Genomic DNA, 17909 nt, shown 5'->3' on the forward strand with positions numbered 1-17909 from the left:
ACTCTCCTAGAAATCATGTTGAGCTATATAATGGTGACTGAGACCAGCCAGAATGGCCAGACTTGATTCAGCCTTGGTAAATCCAACCCAACTGCCTTCCGTGATGAAATGACTGGCTCCAAGATGGGGAGAGCAGTGGCATGTTGTTTACTTCACCTTTAAGAAGCTCTTTAACAAGGTCTCCCCTGGCATTTTTGCAAGGTTTAGACCGGATGGAGTTGGAGTTACAGGTGGATAAAAAATTGGCAGGACAATTAGTCTTCAAGAACAGTGGTCAACATTTCTAAGTCCAGCTTGCAGTCAATTACAAGTGACATTCCTCAGGGGTTAGTCCTGAGAACGACACTGTTTAATGACAGCATTATTGTCTTGGACAACAGAATGCACCCTCACCAGCTTCAAAGAGGACACCAAACTTGGGGAATCAGCCAACACACCAAAAGGCAGGGCTGCTGTTCAGATGGACATTGGCAAACTGGAAGAATGGGCTGACATACACCTCCAAGCTCGACAAGGGTGAATGTAAGTCTTGCACTTGGCATAGGACTAACCCCCTGCAACAGCACAGACTGGATGCCAGCTGGCTCAGCAGAAACTCCCCTGTGGTTCCCGGTGGACAAGATGAATGCAAGTCAGTGGAGATAAAGGTTAACTACAACCCGGGCTGCATTAGCGAGATTATAGCCGGCAGATCAAGGAAAGTGATTGTTTCTGCATACTGAGTACTCATGAGGGTACACCTGCAGCAGTGTGCAGCTTTGGAAGCCCCAGTACAAGACAGATCCTGACAAATCAAAGCAAGCCCAGACAAGGAACTCCCAGATGGTCAGGGACCTGGAGTGTACCATGTATGAGAAGTCCCTAAAGGAGCCAGGTTTCTTCAATCTGGAGAAAATAAAGACTGAATCTAACTGCAGTCTGCCACAGGCTGAGCGGGGTGCTATAATGAAACCAGATTCTTCTCAGAGGCACACAGCAGAAGAACAAGAAACAAAGGACATGAGCTGCAGCCATGAAAACTCTTGCTGGATAAAGAAAAATAATTTCACAATGCAGGTGACAGCCTAAGAAGAGGGACTGAGAGGCTGTGGAATCTCCATCCTTGGAAGTTTTCAAAACTCAGGTGAGCCCTCCTATGAGCAGAAAGCTGGACTAATTGGCCTCCAGTGGTCTTCTCCAACATAAATTATTTTGCGATTCCATCAGTATAAAACCAGCATGAATTAGTTCTCTTTAACCTTACCCCTGTTTTAAGCCAATATAATGTTTGCTGCCAACAGTAAGGTTACTCTGGATTTGAATATACATTAGAAGAACCAAATTGTGGCCTGCTTCCAGAGGAATGAGCCTCTATACATCTGTAGGAAAGAATGGGGAAAAAATTCCAGAACAATCTGTGGTCCTCATTAGACAAATTTACTCCTGAGGTTGCAGAACATATCAATTATAAAGAGAGAAAGACAGTTCTGCACAACTAGAAAACATCAGAATCTCCTCCTCCTCTCTTGATATACAAAGCAGACCCACCACAACTAGACACTGAGCTTCCTTCTCCCAAAAGATTTTTTGGGAGAAGTTTTTGACACAGTCCTCACTTTAGCAGTCAGCATCTGCATAGCTGTGTGATATTTCCAAGTCAAACACTGCTTCTCATTTAAATGGATAACAAGTAATGCCACAGATTCTTGAAGCCAAATAAAAGACAAAGGCTAACTTAAATTGTAGGCTTCTGATTCATCAACTTAGAAACATATCTAAATACAAACAAAGGAACTGCTTAATTAAAATGGATGGGGGGTGAGTTGTGTTTGTACAAAAATTATGATGGAACAGCTGGAATGGCTTCTGCCCTCAGCTGTTCACCTCACCTTTCTTCCAGAGGCTGTGGGCACTGCAGGAGTGGCTGTAGGCATGTGGGGTCCCTCCTGAGCACTGTGGCTCGCAGCCTCTCTGAACTGTGGCCAGCAGCAACCTCTGGGAGAAAAGCCGAGCAGACAGCTGACAGCAGGAACCAGCGTCCCAGATAAATTCTTAGAAAAATAGGTCAGAGCCTTCACCAGCACACAAGCAGAACCACAGTCTCAGCAATAATCTACGTATACAATGTATGTCTCAAATAGTTCAATAAAATACCCTGAAAATTGGAAAACAGAAGTTAATTATCTTATCCATCCAAATGTATTTTCTGCTTATTGAAAAACAAAAAGCAATGGCTACCAGTTCAATTCTTGGAAAGAAACCCATTCTGTACCAAATAACTGCCTTTTTAAAAATAAATATATATGCATACAGGTATACATTTAGACACATGTATGAAGTCTGCATGTGAGATTCCTACATAGATCTGCTTTTTTCTTAAAAAACACTTGCAGTTATTGCTCTAATTGTCTCATAGAACAAATATTCCCTGTTTAAATGAGCAAATTTAGACACCAGTGGCAGCCTCACCAAGGCAACAGGGAGCTCCTTCAGGGCTGCAAACCTCCCAAAGAACCTCAGAAAGTTCTGCTAGTAAGCCTCCTTTAAGCCACACAGTAGCACAACTAGGTTAACTTACCCCCGCAATCGGTTTAAAATGACAGTAGCATGCATTGCTACAATACAACCAAGAACTGACCACAGTACAGATATTCCTTTACAGCCCCAGTCATTACACAGTACGCCAAAACCTCAATAGCTGACAGCCGGTAAGTAGGCTGCGATGCCAAAGGTAACACAAGAATGGATATGATTTTCCATGGGATCAGGCTTTTTTTTACTTCTATCTACTAATTGTCTACAAAACCCAAGAGAAACGATTAAATTTATGCAAGTTTACAGAAAGCTCCTGAAAACTTTTCAGTGCCCTTATTTACTTCAGTTCGACTTCATTTTTTGCTGCCTCTCCTTATACCAGCCCTGAAAAATTGTCAGTCATAGTTTGATAGAACAGACACAAAAATTACATTAAAAAAATTCTGAAGAGAGCTTAAATTTCCAAGGATCATTTTTTACATACTTACCTGTTGGCTCTATGCCTTCATCTTGGGTCACCTCCAGATGAGGAAGCCAGTCTCTGCAGACAGTCTGTGCATCTGGAAAGGTTCTAAAACAAAATATACCTATTAAAAAGTTATCCAGGAGTGCCAGTAGGGTCCACTACAACCAACATACAATGTATCCAAGGGAAAAGGAAAACACAACTTGCAAGCACTTAGAAATACAAAGAAGAAAAAACAGAAAGCTCAGAGCAACAAAACCCATTTTGCCTCTTTGTTGCAAACTCCTCCACAATCAGGTTAAACATGGATATGTCTGCACTCTAAGGATGGCATTCCTCTTTCATACAGTGGACTTTTGGTTTCAACATCGCGGAATATACCAGATGGAGACACTAATTTTGAATCTCAACAGAGAGGCCATGAACCATGCAAGGATGAAGAATGAATTATCCATCTTAGCCTTGATCGTACTGCCACTAATATCACAATGCCTTGTCACTGTTGATACTGTTGAAGCTCTGAGGTTAGGATTTTTTTTTGTTTTGTTTGTGCTTTTTATTTTTTTAAGGCTAGGAACAGAAAGAGATTTAGTTCCTAATAACAGAGTGTCTCAAAACATCACCAAAGCACCAAATTATCATTATCACATGGATAAAATTAACCTTTCTTGGCTTTAAATTAACCAATGTTTAAAGCACAGATTAACAGCAATTCCAGACCAGAAAATCTGTAAAGTAACAGACTGCAACAGATTATATGAGCAAAACTTCTAAACAATAAGTAAGCATTTAGAAATGACTAAATGCATAAAGCAATGCACTGCAGATTATTAATGAATAGCAGCATGCAGATTTTCTAGTTTAGCTGACTTCAGGAGAGCAAGGGGTGGGAACCAGCAGCCTTCAGGGGCCATGAACAAGTTCGGATTGCCTTCATTCCTTCTTAACAGGTACAGCAGAAGAGTCCTGAGTGCAGCTCAGGAAGTCCTTACCCTCCACAGTGGAATAAATTAACTCAAAATGTAAGTCCAAGCAATGCCCTTCCCACCTTTCAAATAAATAATAAAGAACTTCAAAAGCAGGGTTTTTAGACAGCGGTGTCGGGGAGCACACAGTAGGACCAAACAATACATCAGATATTATTTCCTATCTCATATTCACAACTAGATTTTGTAGAATACCTGTATGTGGGACACTCCTAGAATTTTACTGTTATTCACAACGAAATCATACTCCAAGAAAGCCTTAACCAAGCTGGCTCCCTTTCACAAGAGTTTAGCAGATCTGGTAACTATTCACCCATCGGCAGTGACAACCACAGTCCATCTGCCCCCTTGCCACTACCACGCAGCAGATCTCCGTGTCCCCGAGCAGAGGAGCCGGTCACAAAAGCAACTGCAGGAGAACGAGGAGCCATCGCCCACCTTGCCTGCGAGGACCTTCCTCTCTCGTTAACGGCGTCACAGGACACAACATGGCAGCGCCTGCCCGGTAAGCAGTAGTCAGGCACTGGAAACAGTCACGGGCTTGGAGAAGGTGGATGTTGTTGAGGAACTGAGTAATTTAAATATAGAAGGGATTATATTGCATGTTGAAATATAAACCTGTGTTTGATGTATGGGAAAATGGTGACTTCATGAAGTGGGATTGCAAGGACAGACTGACAGACCAGGAAGACTTATTTGGGAATAAAAATAGACCATATAAATAACTGAAAAACATGTGTTTGGCTTACATCTCAAAACACTTGACAGTTCTTGAATTTTTTTCCTATTTTAAAGAAAAACTACATTTGATATTTAAAAATCCAGTGCAATCTTTTCCTTTAAGTATCTTTTGAATACTAAAGCTTTTCAAATTTTTATTCTTTTACAAAGCAAATAAAACCAAGTCTTAGCCAAAAGATAACCAAACATTACTCTTGGCAAAAACGAATAGCAAAAAAGCCCTCAGAAGAAAACAATCTCATTAGCAATATATCAGAAAAGCCTCCTTTGAGGCTGCTCCAAAAACTTTTAATGATCATCATTAATGACTTTTCCCGGATAAAAATCTCTTTAGCTTGCTTTATTCTCATCCCACTGTTATAGGATACTCGTTCAGTTTAAATTATGTTCCCTTAATAGAAAAATAATCAGCCTACAAGTCTGAACTTCTGGACTTGCTCTGGTAATGCTTCAACATGCAACCATTGTATGAGGAGCTCTACGCACCTAATATCTCAGGAGTGTTGATGCCACACGCAAAGCAGTTGATACCTGCCTCTATGGATCAAGTAGCCAATTTGAAAGTTGGATTTTTTTGCCCTGAAAATACAATTAAGAAATTTCCTCTTCCACCAACAATTTATATGCACATTCAGAACCAACCTTTCCGAATGAAAAATCATGTTTTTAATGTTGTTACTTTTAGCTTCTGTTAGGAGTCATTCCTCTAAAAAAGAAGTAAAGATCCAAGAACGGTTACATTATCTAGAATTGTTCAAGTAAGACTGAATCAAGAAGAATTCAGTGGGACTGCCTGATCAGGAGCTTACCAAGCATACTGCAGCAAGGAGAAAACACTGCAGAACTACAATTTGGTGGTGAGATGCCCCAGCAAAACCAAAATGCTTTGGAAATCTGAACTTTGGCTGTTAAATTTGTTGATAAGGCTGCAATTCTGCATAAATTATTTAACGTTATTGGTGCAAGGACAGCATGTTCCAAAATCCAACTACCAGTTTAAAACTGGGTTTTCTACATCCAATTTCTGAGTTAAGTGAAAAAAGTTTATGATTCCAAAAGGTAATCCATAATATGTAAAAACCTCTACAAAGCACACACAGAGGATTTAACAGTAGAGGTCACTTTAGCAAGCCAATTAAAACAACCTGAGTGCACGTAGCACAACGTTGACCAGCTACAACTAAACAAAGCATACTTCTGTATAACTCCATTAGCAGGAGTGGGTTTGGAATGACAGTATTTCCTGATACAATTTGGGATTTAATTTCAAGCTACTATTCTATCCTTGGATCGATGGCCTCACCTGCTGCCTGCATTCAATGCACACAGACCCCCACCCCACCCCACCCCACCGGAGGGACAGCATGCTTAGGCCAACTGCCTTATCCAGAGGTTTGAGGCAAACCCTAATGGAGCACAACATGAGTCCAGCGACCCCCACTCCTCTGTGCCAGTCAGATGTTACAGCATGCTGAGGCTGCTCTCACCCATCAGGCCAACAACCTGAAACAAAAGAATTTGAATATTCTCTATATTGGATTAACAAAGGGAAGGTTTCCTTTCCTTCCTTGTTTCCAAGATTGTAGTGAGCTCTAGTGAGATTAATCTTTGCAAACCAGTGGCAGTAACGCATGTGCAACTGGTATTATAATAGTAAAATAGTGACTGATGTAACTGACAGTCCTTGCTCCTGGTGATGAACCACCAGAAGCAAAGCATCCAATCTGAACTTGCTAGCACAGAAATTTCTTTATTTTCTTTCTTTAACTAAGTGTATTGAAATTGAAAATATTTTTTTTAACTAAGTGTATTGGGTGGAAACCAATGAATACAGTACAACTTCTTATCGTAACTACAGAAACAAAATGTAACAGCTAAATCTCTCCACTTTTATCACTATGAAATGGTAGTGCTTTTTTGCTGAAGTTAAACATTACAAAAGCTGTTTTTTCTGTTACCATCATGATACGAGTGTCTGACTAACAGCACTACTTGCTGTGATACTAATGTCCGTAATTTTTTAGTTTTAAGGGACTTTGGAATTGGCCTTTTCCTTCCATAGGCTCTATGCTTCCTTCTCCGGTAACGCATATTCTAGGCCAAATATAGTCAGATATCTGCTGTCCCCTAAATTCTCTCCTCTTAGTAAAATCTTGTGAAAATACAAAGAATAAAACTGACAAGAATCTATGAAGCCAGTGTTTAATATGATAATGTACCGATGATTTCTACGGAGAATGTGTTTTACAGAAAAACTCACAGAATACAGATTGTCCTGTATAATTAGGTTAGAATATTTTCTCTCAAATTTAAAAACTATGAACTTTATGTCGTAGGGTTCATTATATTTTGGCCTCAGTTCTGCAGAGTGATTTCTAAGATCACAAGTTGCACCAATAGAATATGAACACTGTTCATGAGATTTAAGGGGAAGCTATTCATTAAACAGATCATGTATAGCAGCAAATAAAAAAAGATAAATGTTCTTTTTTTTGTATTACTGTTTCTTATCACTAGCACTCAACTCATGTAGCTTTGTCAATGTTAGTTTTCACCAGTTGCCTCTCTACAGGGTTTATTAGAATTTTAGAAAATAAACTAGTTTTATGTATGGGAAATGTTCACTGTTGAAGATACTGTATTCATAATATGTATTATCAGATAAATTGAGATTAATATGATGCCTAATTTTAGAAGAACAATACATTCAAGGTGCAAAACCATAGGGCTATACTCAACCATGTTACTGCAGTTTGTGTCTGCTTAACTTCCAGAGCTTTATTATAAACTATTGCATGATTTTTGTTCTTTCATTACTTAAAAATAAATTATCCTGCAGATTTTCTACAACAAAGAACGTAGCCGTTAATGAGGAAATGCTCAGTTACAGTGTCTGCTGAGTACATACAATTTCTGTCACTTACATGCTTTTTCCAAAAAGCACTCCATTCATCCTCTCCCAGGAATCTCTCATAGCACTGCTTCCCAGCTCATGGCTCGCAGGAAGGCTCACTTGTGTTTGTCCATACTGTGATGATCCAAAGCAGGGCAGCTCCTTCATCTGCTTCACTATTCCTCTGAGCATATCACTTACAAGCTCCCTCAACAGGCTACTTTCAAGTGGCAGTAAGCACGTTACTACCTATTTCTTACAACACAGTCTCCACCTTATAATTAAACTCCTTTCTCTGCCTGCCTTGCCCAAAGAAATGCTTTGTAGCGGGCAGGTGTTTATCTTAGGGAGCAAGGTGTACAAATCCCCATTTGCACAAGTGCTTTTTTCTCAAACACTTCTGTTGAATTGGCTTTCCCAACTATTAAATATTAATCCTATTTAATATACAAAAAATAGGCCAAACTGGAAAATATAGATTTTTTCCAAGGCAGGACTTTTTCATAAACTTTGTTTTAATCTCTCACTGCTGGCTTCTCCTGAGAATGACTTGGTGAATTTCATCTCTAAACTCCCTACAGCTTGGCTGTTTCATTATTTAAGTAATTCATAATAAAGCAGACCAAAAAAGACTCCTTCCTCCAATCAGTGTGCATCTTTTGCTGCTTCATTCTTTGTGACAAGCGTCCTAAATATATATCTCTGTCCTAACAATGGGAAATTATGGGGTTTTCCTAAGTTTTTGTTACATGATCTCCAGTACAACTCACCTATATACATTCCACCAGCCTTAATCTACTTTAGAGCTGCTTTTGGTAGTATGTTTTGGGGTTACATCTGCACATTCCAAAGTACTTTTCATTGGGTGTTAGGCATTTTCAACAGCTCACTGGGGCATTTGAATTAAAGATGGAATCATTAAGTAATCATCTGACAATTCTTCTGGCAGCAAAAAGCAATGGCTTAAATTACTTATGGGTACCTCTGAAAACTGTAATGATTCTGGCACTTTGCCTAGAAACTTCAGAAACTCAGCATCTTCATCTGGATCCCATTCAATCATGAGTAATCCTTTCCCGATTCCCCAGGCATCCTGCAAGTGCTGAATGCAATATTTTGAAACAGCTCTGGGGAGAGGTTGTAGGAGGGAGCGCAAGACAATTTAGTATCACAGATCTGTCCTAAAGCTCTAGACAAAGACAGTAAAATCACTCTGACTTAAATCAACATAGCAACACAGTACCACAGCTTTGATAGCTCAGCAGCTAAATAGACACCTGCCACCAGCACATAAAAACCAACTATCAAATACTGCACCTCCGGACTCTGAGAAGCTGTGACATGTTACTCCAGACATTTTGATGATGTTTTCTTCTTTTCTACAGCATAAGGAAAAAACCCCATAGTAATGACACACAACACTAGGTTCTTTAAACCCTAATTTGGTATTACAGGTAAAATTCTTCCTATATTAAGGAGCAAAGCAAAGAGTCACAAGAAGTCCTTACGGTCCCTTATAGGGACATTGCTGTCTATTATGACTGGTTGTCTTATTTACTAATTACTCCTCTATTCAAATTAGGGCAATATTATAACACACTCCTTATTAGTTCTATTTCAAAATTCCCTTTGTCCTCGAAGAACAGGTTAGATGTAGGTTTTAATTGGTTTTCATGCCCTCGTGAGACTTAAAAAGGGGGCCACATACCAGCCCAGATATGTTCCTACTCTTGCAAAAAGGGCCAGCTGATTTGACAAGCAGTTTGCTTTTCAGCGCACAAGAAACTAGTCTTTCTCAAATTTCATATAACATCTTCCCACACAAAGTTATATTTAAAAGCAAGACAAATGCTTAATAAAGAACAAAGTACTAAGGATAAATGTAACAGCTGAGACCTATTTAGCCATATAACATAGTTGGCACACACCTTCCAGTAAAACCTCTCTCTTTACTTGCAAAAAATAAAGTTGTTGGTTTTTTTCTTTTGTTAGGTTTAAATAGCCTCAAAAATCAGGCCATGTATTTTGGTGAGCAGACCAGTTTTACAGATAGCTGAGAACTATGTGGGTGAATGGGGAGGAATGAACTATGTGCTGGGTTAACGATTGGACTTGGTGACCTTAAAGGTCTTTTCCAACCTAAATGATTCTATGAAGCTCTGTATTCAGCCTTGCCTCCCACAAAGGCTCTATTGAGCACTTGAGACTGTGCTACAACCCTTCACTGACCTTGGTGTAGATTTTCTGTGTTCTTCCCTGCACAGCAAAGAGCCAGACCTGAAGCTGAAATCTTCGAGTAGCTGCCTCTCTATGGCTGTGTGCAGGGAGTGCAGCAAAGTCAGGTCACACTGCACTCATTATTTCATCTCTTCCTCATTTTTTAGGCCACACTGATTGAATTTCAGCCCTATAAAAAGTCTTTTCTTCCTCTTTCTATTTTGCTAGGATTATATTTTCTTTGTCTAGTCCTTTCTACTTGGAATCCTACTTGCAGCACACAAAAAAGGCACATAGTTTGTTACCTAACTTCAAACCACACCAGGTAAACACTATTTAACAGGACAACATGCACTGACTTCTTCAAAAAAACTAACAAAGAAGCATTTATGTCAAGAACTTTGAATGCATCAAAAGTATTTGGAGTTCTAGAGCCTGTGATATTCTTTCACTAGAAATTCAGAAACAAACCAAATACTAAACATGTTTCTAATACAGGAAGCTTAATTCTCCTTTTGCAGTGGGTGCAAACCACTATATGTATTTTTTAATATCTCTTTTAGCTTTTTTTTTAAATAAAGAAAACATGGAAACTTTTTTTTCTTTCTTTTTTTTTTTTCCTTAAGCATGTCACAAATAGAAGTATGCATGGACTAAAACAGAGGCATTATTACTAATGTAGCAAAAACCTAACTTTCATGAGTCAGTGTGTACATATACCTATACCCATCAATAGTCAAATACTGCTTCATGATCTGTGGACAGATTTAAAAAAAAATACAATTCTAGTATTAACTGCATTAGGACTCCACGAACAATAACAAAACATTCAAGATTTCTTAAACTTTTTTCTTTTCTAAAAATTTTAAGTCTACAGTTTGCTCCTAATGACGCTTATCCAGGATTACAAAGCCCAGAACAGAAGAAACCATTATGATAAAAATGATCCCAACCTACCATTTACCTGAAAGTGTTGAGCAAATCTTCAAGTCACATAACATCTAAGCTGTTATCTAAACAAATGTGAAGTTATATTTAACTTAAGAGAAACGTTAACCTGATACAGTAGCTCCGCCTCTGGGAATGGGTAATTATTACTCAGCAATACTGACAAACTTAGATTAATTAGAAGTGAAAATATTTCCTATGAGATGTGGTGTTGTATTCTTAAAACAGGTACTTCCAAAAACTCTAGAGATGGGGACCTTTCTTTAACAGAAGATGCCATTCCAACGACAGAGTAACAGGGAAAAGCTAATATTTTTCCCTTTCATGCTGCCTAGGACAGCAAGAAAACAGCAGCCAGGAGGGTTATCTTACCTGTAAAAAAGGTAATATAAACCCTAAACCAAACTCTTCTAAAATTCAGTTCCCCACTCCCCTCTCTAAGATATGGATTACCTGGTTAAGTTCTGTTACCTTTGATGGGAAGAAGATGCTCAATCACAAAGGCCAATTATTATCTAAGGATTATTCCCCCAAATTCAGAAGGGAAGAGAGACCTACTTCCACAGCTGCAGCTAGGGCATTCTGGAAGGTCCATTCAAAGTCGATTCTGTGTTGTAGGACATACAGAGTTACCGCTACTGAACTTCTAGAGTCTTAGTGCAGCTCTTACCATCAGAGACACAGGCAGCGATGGCACAGGAACATCAACTGGCTTAGTGTTTTCTTGACTGTCTGAACTTTGCTATTTTCTAGTATTTGAGAACGCCTGTAATCTCACTGCATGGTTGAAAATCCATTAATCATTTAACAGACCGAAGCATAAGAGCCTAGTAGCTTACCAGTATTTTCAGCTAGCCTTCCATATTTTTGCTAAGCTATGAGTTGCTGACTCACAGATGCTAAACATACCTCTTGTCAGAACTGCTACACATGAACCGCTGAGCCCAATTCTTGGCTAAGAGCCTCTGTGCTACCAAACGAATACTATACAACTAGATCTATGCAAACAGGATACAAGCAACATCGTCCATACGGAACTACTGTTAGGTCTAATGACAACCTAGAAGTTAGCATAGGAGAATAAATCCATTTAGAACCTTCAGTACAATTTTCTCTCATTCTAGCCTGAAAAGATACACCTTAGTCTGCACTGGATAGCAGAGACATCATTAGGTAGACAAGGTTCTTGTGGATCTGTGTGGTAGTAGAAGACAAACTTCTGTTGTGAAAAATATCAATTTGTTAAAATAAATACTCAAGCTACTTTACCCATTTTCAGAGCTTTCTGAAATATTCATTGCATTTTCATCTTGTGATTTTTTCGTAAGAGTCTCTCCACTGCTAGGCATGCTGACAAACCCGCTAAAGCTGGTCACAAAAATGCTGAAGGACTGTGTGGGTCAGGCAAAAATAAGCTACTTGGACAACTGAAGAAACCAACAGTAACCGGTTATTTGTTAAAAAAACCCAACACGTAACACAAGAGGAGGAGACTACAGCTACAAAAGCTATTTCTTTCCGATTTTAACATGCTTGAAATGTCGCAGTGCCTGTGAGCTGCTTACTGTTAAACTTTCCTTTTAATTCAGTTTTCTTTAATTATCCATGAGAAGAATTTTAATGAGTCTACAATGCTTTAAGATGCAAATCTTCTCTTTTGCCAAGATTTTGAACGAATTTGTTCACAGAAGTTCAAGCAATTCTAATTTCATTAACTTTAGTTTCAAAAAAGCGCATTCAATGAAGTTATTTCCTTAAACAAAACACAGATTAATTGCATTAGGAAATGCCTTCAAGCCGGTTATACCTATGAAACCCAGCGCTGCAACAGCCAGGCAGTTCCTGCAGCATCGCAACTACACCAGCACTTCATCAGCTTCACCCAACCAAGCCTGTCATATCCTGTAGAAGTTCCTACACCTGACTAAACAAATAACTTTCCAGGACATAAGAAAGCCTAGTTTAGCTACCTTGGCTACCTACTAAACAAAAAAGATCCAGAGAATGGCTCAAGCCACGCACTGTGAGCACCTTCCCTGGGAGGGTTTTGCTCCGTGCTAACTGGCATTTCCCTAAGCCAGGGGCTAACCCGGGCCAGGGGCTGTTCCTGGGAGACGATGTTGATGACCACCCTGTCTGGAGGAGGGAGAGAGGGATGTAAGCTGTGCCACGCCGCTGGCATTCAGAGCCAGAGAACACAATCTAGAATGTTTTATTTAGTGGTACAAAGACAGCCACAGCCATTAGGAAAATGTGAGACAAGTCAACATCTAACTTTACAGAAAGATGTGGATTTTATTCCAGAGCATCTTGCACCATATCGAAACACCTAATTGTAGATAACACAATTTGAAATGAAAAGAGAGCAAGCTTCACAGTGGGATTCTGAGGAGTCTATTCTCACACCAGAAACTTGCTTTGAAAATACCTGAACACAGAACAGGGGATATTTCAATAGTAAACAAGTGGAAATAGTAAACATATTTGTCAGGATTGATTTAGTTCCTTCATTTTGGGATAATCCTCTAAATTCCAACTTTGTTCCAATGATTCTTTGCAGAAAGCCACTAGATATCTTCCCTAGGCTTGCAACTAGTTTTCCAGAAATATCATAAAGATGAAAAGAATTAAACTCTGCTGCAAGAAATCTTACTAGTGCTTTTTTTTTTCTGGTCATCTAAAATCTTTTACATGCTATGTTATATGAAAGAATACAATCAGGCAACCACTAATTACCTTGTTGAGCTGCATCTTGGGTGTTGAGTGGCTAGGTAACAGGCTGGTCTCATGGATGGAAAACAGCTTGTTAATTCTCTAAAACCTGTACTTTCAGCAAATAAATAGAAAACCTCAAACATACATCTCTTCTATAAATACAGTTTAGAAAGGATTTTTTTATATATCAACTTCCTTAAATTGACAGTTAGAAAATTATTTTGACGCAATTGAGGATCCTCGCCTCAATCACTCGCCTAGTAACAAAAGTGGCTGCAGGGCAGCCAGGCTGTGAAGCAAGGGGGATGTATCTGGGGGGACTGGTAGAGAAGAGTTGCTTTTGGACTGTGTATTGTTTGACTATAATAGGAAACTCACATAACTGAGATAATTGCAGGAATCTTACCATGTGTCAGCTACAAATATTCCTGTCATTTTAACAATAGGCTTACGAATATCATGCTGTAAGAAACAGCTCTACATGGAATTTGCCTTTGTAGTTGTGGTCCAACATTTCTAGGGACTCTTCAAATTTCAAGTAATAAATCTTAACAAATGAGGCTGGAAATTTACGTAGGGTTCAGTAAGGAATGACCTTCACCTTCAAATGATTTTTACATGCTGCAGATCACATGATGCTGTATTGTCCTTTTCCTTATGCCTGTATTTACCTGCATGCAACTTGAACAAGACTGCACAAGATTCAGCCTGAATCTTTGCAGCGGGATGAGCTGCTTTTTCCAGCTACAGGTTAAGATTTCTGGACATTGACAGGCTCACAAAGCTATTAAGGAAAGTAAGAGGCAACTAAAGCGCACATGCTGCTCATGTCCTTTGCTCTACAGTTATGATTGGTATCCTTCAGGATTTAGTGACTGATACTGAAGAGCTGAAGACACTGTCACTACAAACTCGCGCTGTCACAAGATCCAACACAGAAATATTACAGAGGCCAAAACAAAGCCACGTTGTTACTAAGGTCAGTAACCAACTGAACTGTGATGCATAGCCAGCCTCGGCGTGGCTGTGGTGCATGGCACCCTTCGTGCCGGGGACAGAACCTTTCAGGTTCAATTCAGAACGCCACTATGGCAATAGACCACTGCCTGTAGCTGTGTACTCCCCCATCTCTTTACTTGCAAGGGAAGAATGTTTGTATTTCACAAAAAAACTTGTATTTATTTAAAACAAATGGAGGAGTATACTAATTCTGGATGCTCCTTTCTGTTCATCCCAATTAGTTTAGAGCAGGTTGTTGATTCATGTAATAAAATAACATGTGATTGGCCACCTTTTTTTGTTGTTTTGTTTTGTTTTAAATCACATAACTGGTTACAAACATCTTGGTGTAAAACAATGCTTTTTGGTACAAGCATAACATTGAACTGGTAGTCCTATTATTATTCCAGACCTCCAGCACCAAGTCTAAAACAAAAAAACAACTCACCCCACAACTACCACCAGCAAAGCATCTAATAAATTTTACAGTTTCTATTTCAAAGGCTCTGTTACATGGCACCCATGTACTTTAAATTAATTACTTTAAAATAAATTACTTTAAAGTGCAATAAATTGGAACAAATGTTACATGGCATGTAATCTTTTCTTCATTATTTCAAATCAGTCTTCTTAAAGCCTGGTAGTTTTTTGGCTTGCTACTAATTGCAGCCCTCCGTCAGCTGTGCTTCTGAATGGCTGCTAACTGCATTCGCTGTGACTATATATACACACACAATACATTCATATTCCTCCCCCCCTCCCCGTTTCTCATAATTAAAGATTTAATTTTGGCCTGTAAACCATTTTAGCTAAAATAAAAACATGATCGATTCCACAGTGACTCTTAAACAAGAGTAGGTTTCAGGGTTTAAGCGAAATTCTAAATCCAAACATTACTATTGCTAAGCTGCCATTAAGCCTTGGCAACAAATAAGTCTCAAAGCATACCTTAAAGGTCAGGAAATTTACACTAGCTTGGGCCAAGGAGCAGATTCCATAATGAAAAGCCCCAGGCGAGCAACAGCTCACATACACTTTTAATACTAATTCATTTCTAATGAAGGAATTCAGATTAGAAAAAGGGTAACTTTTACACCCTAACTGTGGCTCCCCATACTTGCAGAACTGAAGAGAATTTATCCATACTCAAATCAGCATCTCCATCAGGTGAAGCAGTTATCCCACACAATGCTTTGCTATCCACAAGCATAAACAGCTGCATGATTTCATGAAATTTCCAGTAGTGATCTCTCTGTAAAAACGTTTTCTCTCATTGACCATGCCACAGCAAGATGAAATTTCATGCTGCTTTCTGCTTTCTAGGGAAATGTTTCACAGTAACATAGTGGAAAAACACAGACTGGTTTGTGCAAAGTTTCTGGAATCTGAGTGGCAATAACAAAAGCACCTTAGATTTGACTCTAACCACCAGTTCGGACGGATTAAGAAAGACAATCATAAGCAAGTGGGAAAAAAACCAGAGCAGCTGCAAATACACATCTGGAGAAAGAAGCAGCAGTTTCTGAGCAAGTGGAGAGCGGCAGAACATCCTGTCAGGTCAAGACAACAGTTTGTCTGAGGACAGGCACATCTAGAAACAGTTTTGCTGCTTCTTTCTGAGGAAAAGATCAGTTTAGACTCAAAGGAAGTAGCTTGCATTTTCATGTTTACCTGTAGGTGTTCATTTATCCCATCATATTTGCAGTCACATTTTCTGCAGGTCCCAAACACAGAGATGCCCAGCTATTAACCAACCAAAACTACCATGAACACAGGTCTCTCTTACTCCTTCTCTATTACTAGCAATAAAAATTAATTACTACAGATAGTTGCATTTTAATTAAGACTTGCCTCAGAAAACTATTCTAAAGGTCCTAGTCACTGACTGTACATTGCCCTAAACCAGCTCGAAACAACTGCCATCATTTAACTTCTCTTGCACATACACATCTTTTACTTTCTATCACAGCCAAAAAGGTTTTCCTAAGAGCTTGTTTCTGTACCAAACATTCCTTTTCAGACATGAACTATAAGGAAAAAGCTCCAGTACCATTAAAGGCCTGCTACATGAAACTGTCATACTTTAAATAGCCTTGTTTAAAGTATATTTTAAATAAGACAAAAAAAATCATAGGTTAAAAATATTATTTAAATTTCCTAACAGCTTTCTAGAAATCATGGCACCTGCTCAGGTTTGCATACTGAAGGAATCCAGCTCAACACCATGGGAAGCCTGTTGTGATTCTGATTTCACCTTCCAGAGGGGTTCCTGAAGCTCTTTATGCAAATTTAGTGTGACTGAAAACAGATACAAGTTTCAACCCCTCGGATTCCCAATTTTTTTAGGGTGTTTGTAATGAAAGTTATTCTTGGAACTTCACTTCTTTAAAAAAAAAAATAAATTGAGAGTGCTGCAAGAAATGGCAGCTGCAATTTAGCAGATTGTACTCGTACCTGTGTAGCGGGATGCTGCTTCCAGTTGTTCAGAAGTCATGATTAATGAGAAATGGTAATATGGCCAGATAAAAGACAGACGTGCAAACAAGGAGCTTCTATGAGTATCTGTAATGGGTTTGTTTGACAACGGGTTGCTAGCAGGGGGCTACAGGCATGTAGAAGCTGTTAGATGTTTCCCCCACACCCAATGGAGCCAATGCCAGCTGGCTCCAAGACGAACCCACTGCTGGCCAAGGCTAAGCCCAGGAGCGAAGGTGGTAGCGCTGCTAGGATAATGTATTTAAGAAGGGGGGAGGAAAAAAATATCTGTGCAATAATCGCAGCGGAAGAGAGGGGTGAGACAGGGTGAGAGCAGCAGCCCTGCAGCCCCCGGGCCAGCGCAGCAGGGGCAGGCAGTGCTCCAGGCACAGAGCGGGGATGCCCCGGCAGCCCGCGGTGAAGGCCATGGTGAGGCAGGCTGTGCCCCCAGCCCGGGGGGTAACGGGGGAAGCAGATCCCCCCCAGCCCGGGGAGGGCCCCACGCCGGAGCAGGGGTGCCCCAAGGGGGCTGGGACCTGAGGGAAGCCCATGGTGAAGCAGGTTTGCTGGCAGGACTTGTGACCCTGTGGGAACCCACGCTGGAGCAGCATGTAAAGAACTGCAGCCCGTGGGAAGGACTTACATTGGAGAAGTTCATGGAGGACTGTCTCCCACAGGAGGGACCCCAGATTGGAGCAGCGGGAGAACATGAGGAGGAAAGAGCAGCAGAAACATGTGATGAACTGACTGTAACCCCCATTTCGTGTTCCCCTGCACCGCTCAGGGCGAGAAGCAGAGAAATTGGGAATCAAGTGGAGCCCAGGAAGAAGGGAGGGGTTGGGGGAAGGTGGTTTTAAGTAGTTCTCATTATCCTACTCTGATTTGAATGGTAATAAATTAAACTAATTTCCCCAAGTCGAGTCAGTTTTGCCCATGACAGTACTTCGTGAACGAT

The 17909-nt window shown here is 39.9% G+C and overlaps 1 protein-coding gene across 5 annotated transcripts in view; it reads right to left on the reverse strand.

Moving 5' to 3' along the window:
• ACSBG1 (acyl-CoA synthetase bubblegum family member 1) overlaps window positions 1-12159 on the reverse strand; it is a 37504-nt gene extending 25345 nt beyond the window's left edge. For 2 of the 5 annotated variants that reach the window (XM_055716321.1, XM_027798118.2), the window contains exons 1-2: window positions 12035-12159; window positions 3003-3085 (exon numbers count right to left, since the gene is read on the reverse strand). In XM_055716321.1, the coding sequence (XP_055572296.1) occupies window positions 3003-3085; window positions 12035-12114 (163 nt within the window). In that variant the 5' untranslated portion in view covers window positions 12115-12159. The other 3 variants (XM_055716324.1, XM_055716323.1, XM_055716325.1) reach the window with 3 other exon arrangements.
• Window positions 12160-17909: the final 5750 nt, after the last annotated feature.

The sequence above is a fragment of the Falco cherrug genome, chromosome 7 (assembly GCF_023634085.1).
Source record: "Falco cherrug isolate bFalChe1 chromosome 7, bFalChe1.pri, whole genome shotgun sequence".
NCBI classification, from domain to species: domain Eukaryota; kingdom Metazoa; phylum Chordata; class Aves; order Falconiformes; family Falconidae; genus Falco; species Falco cherrug.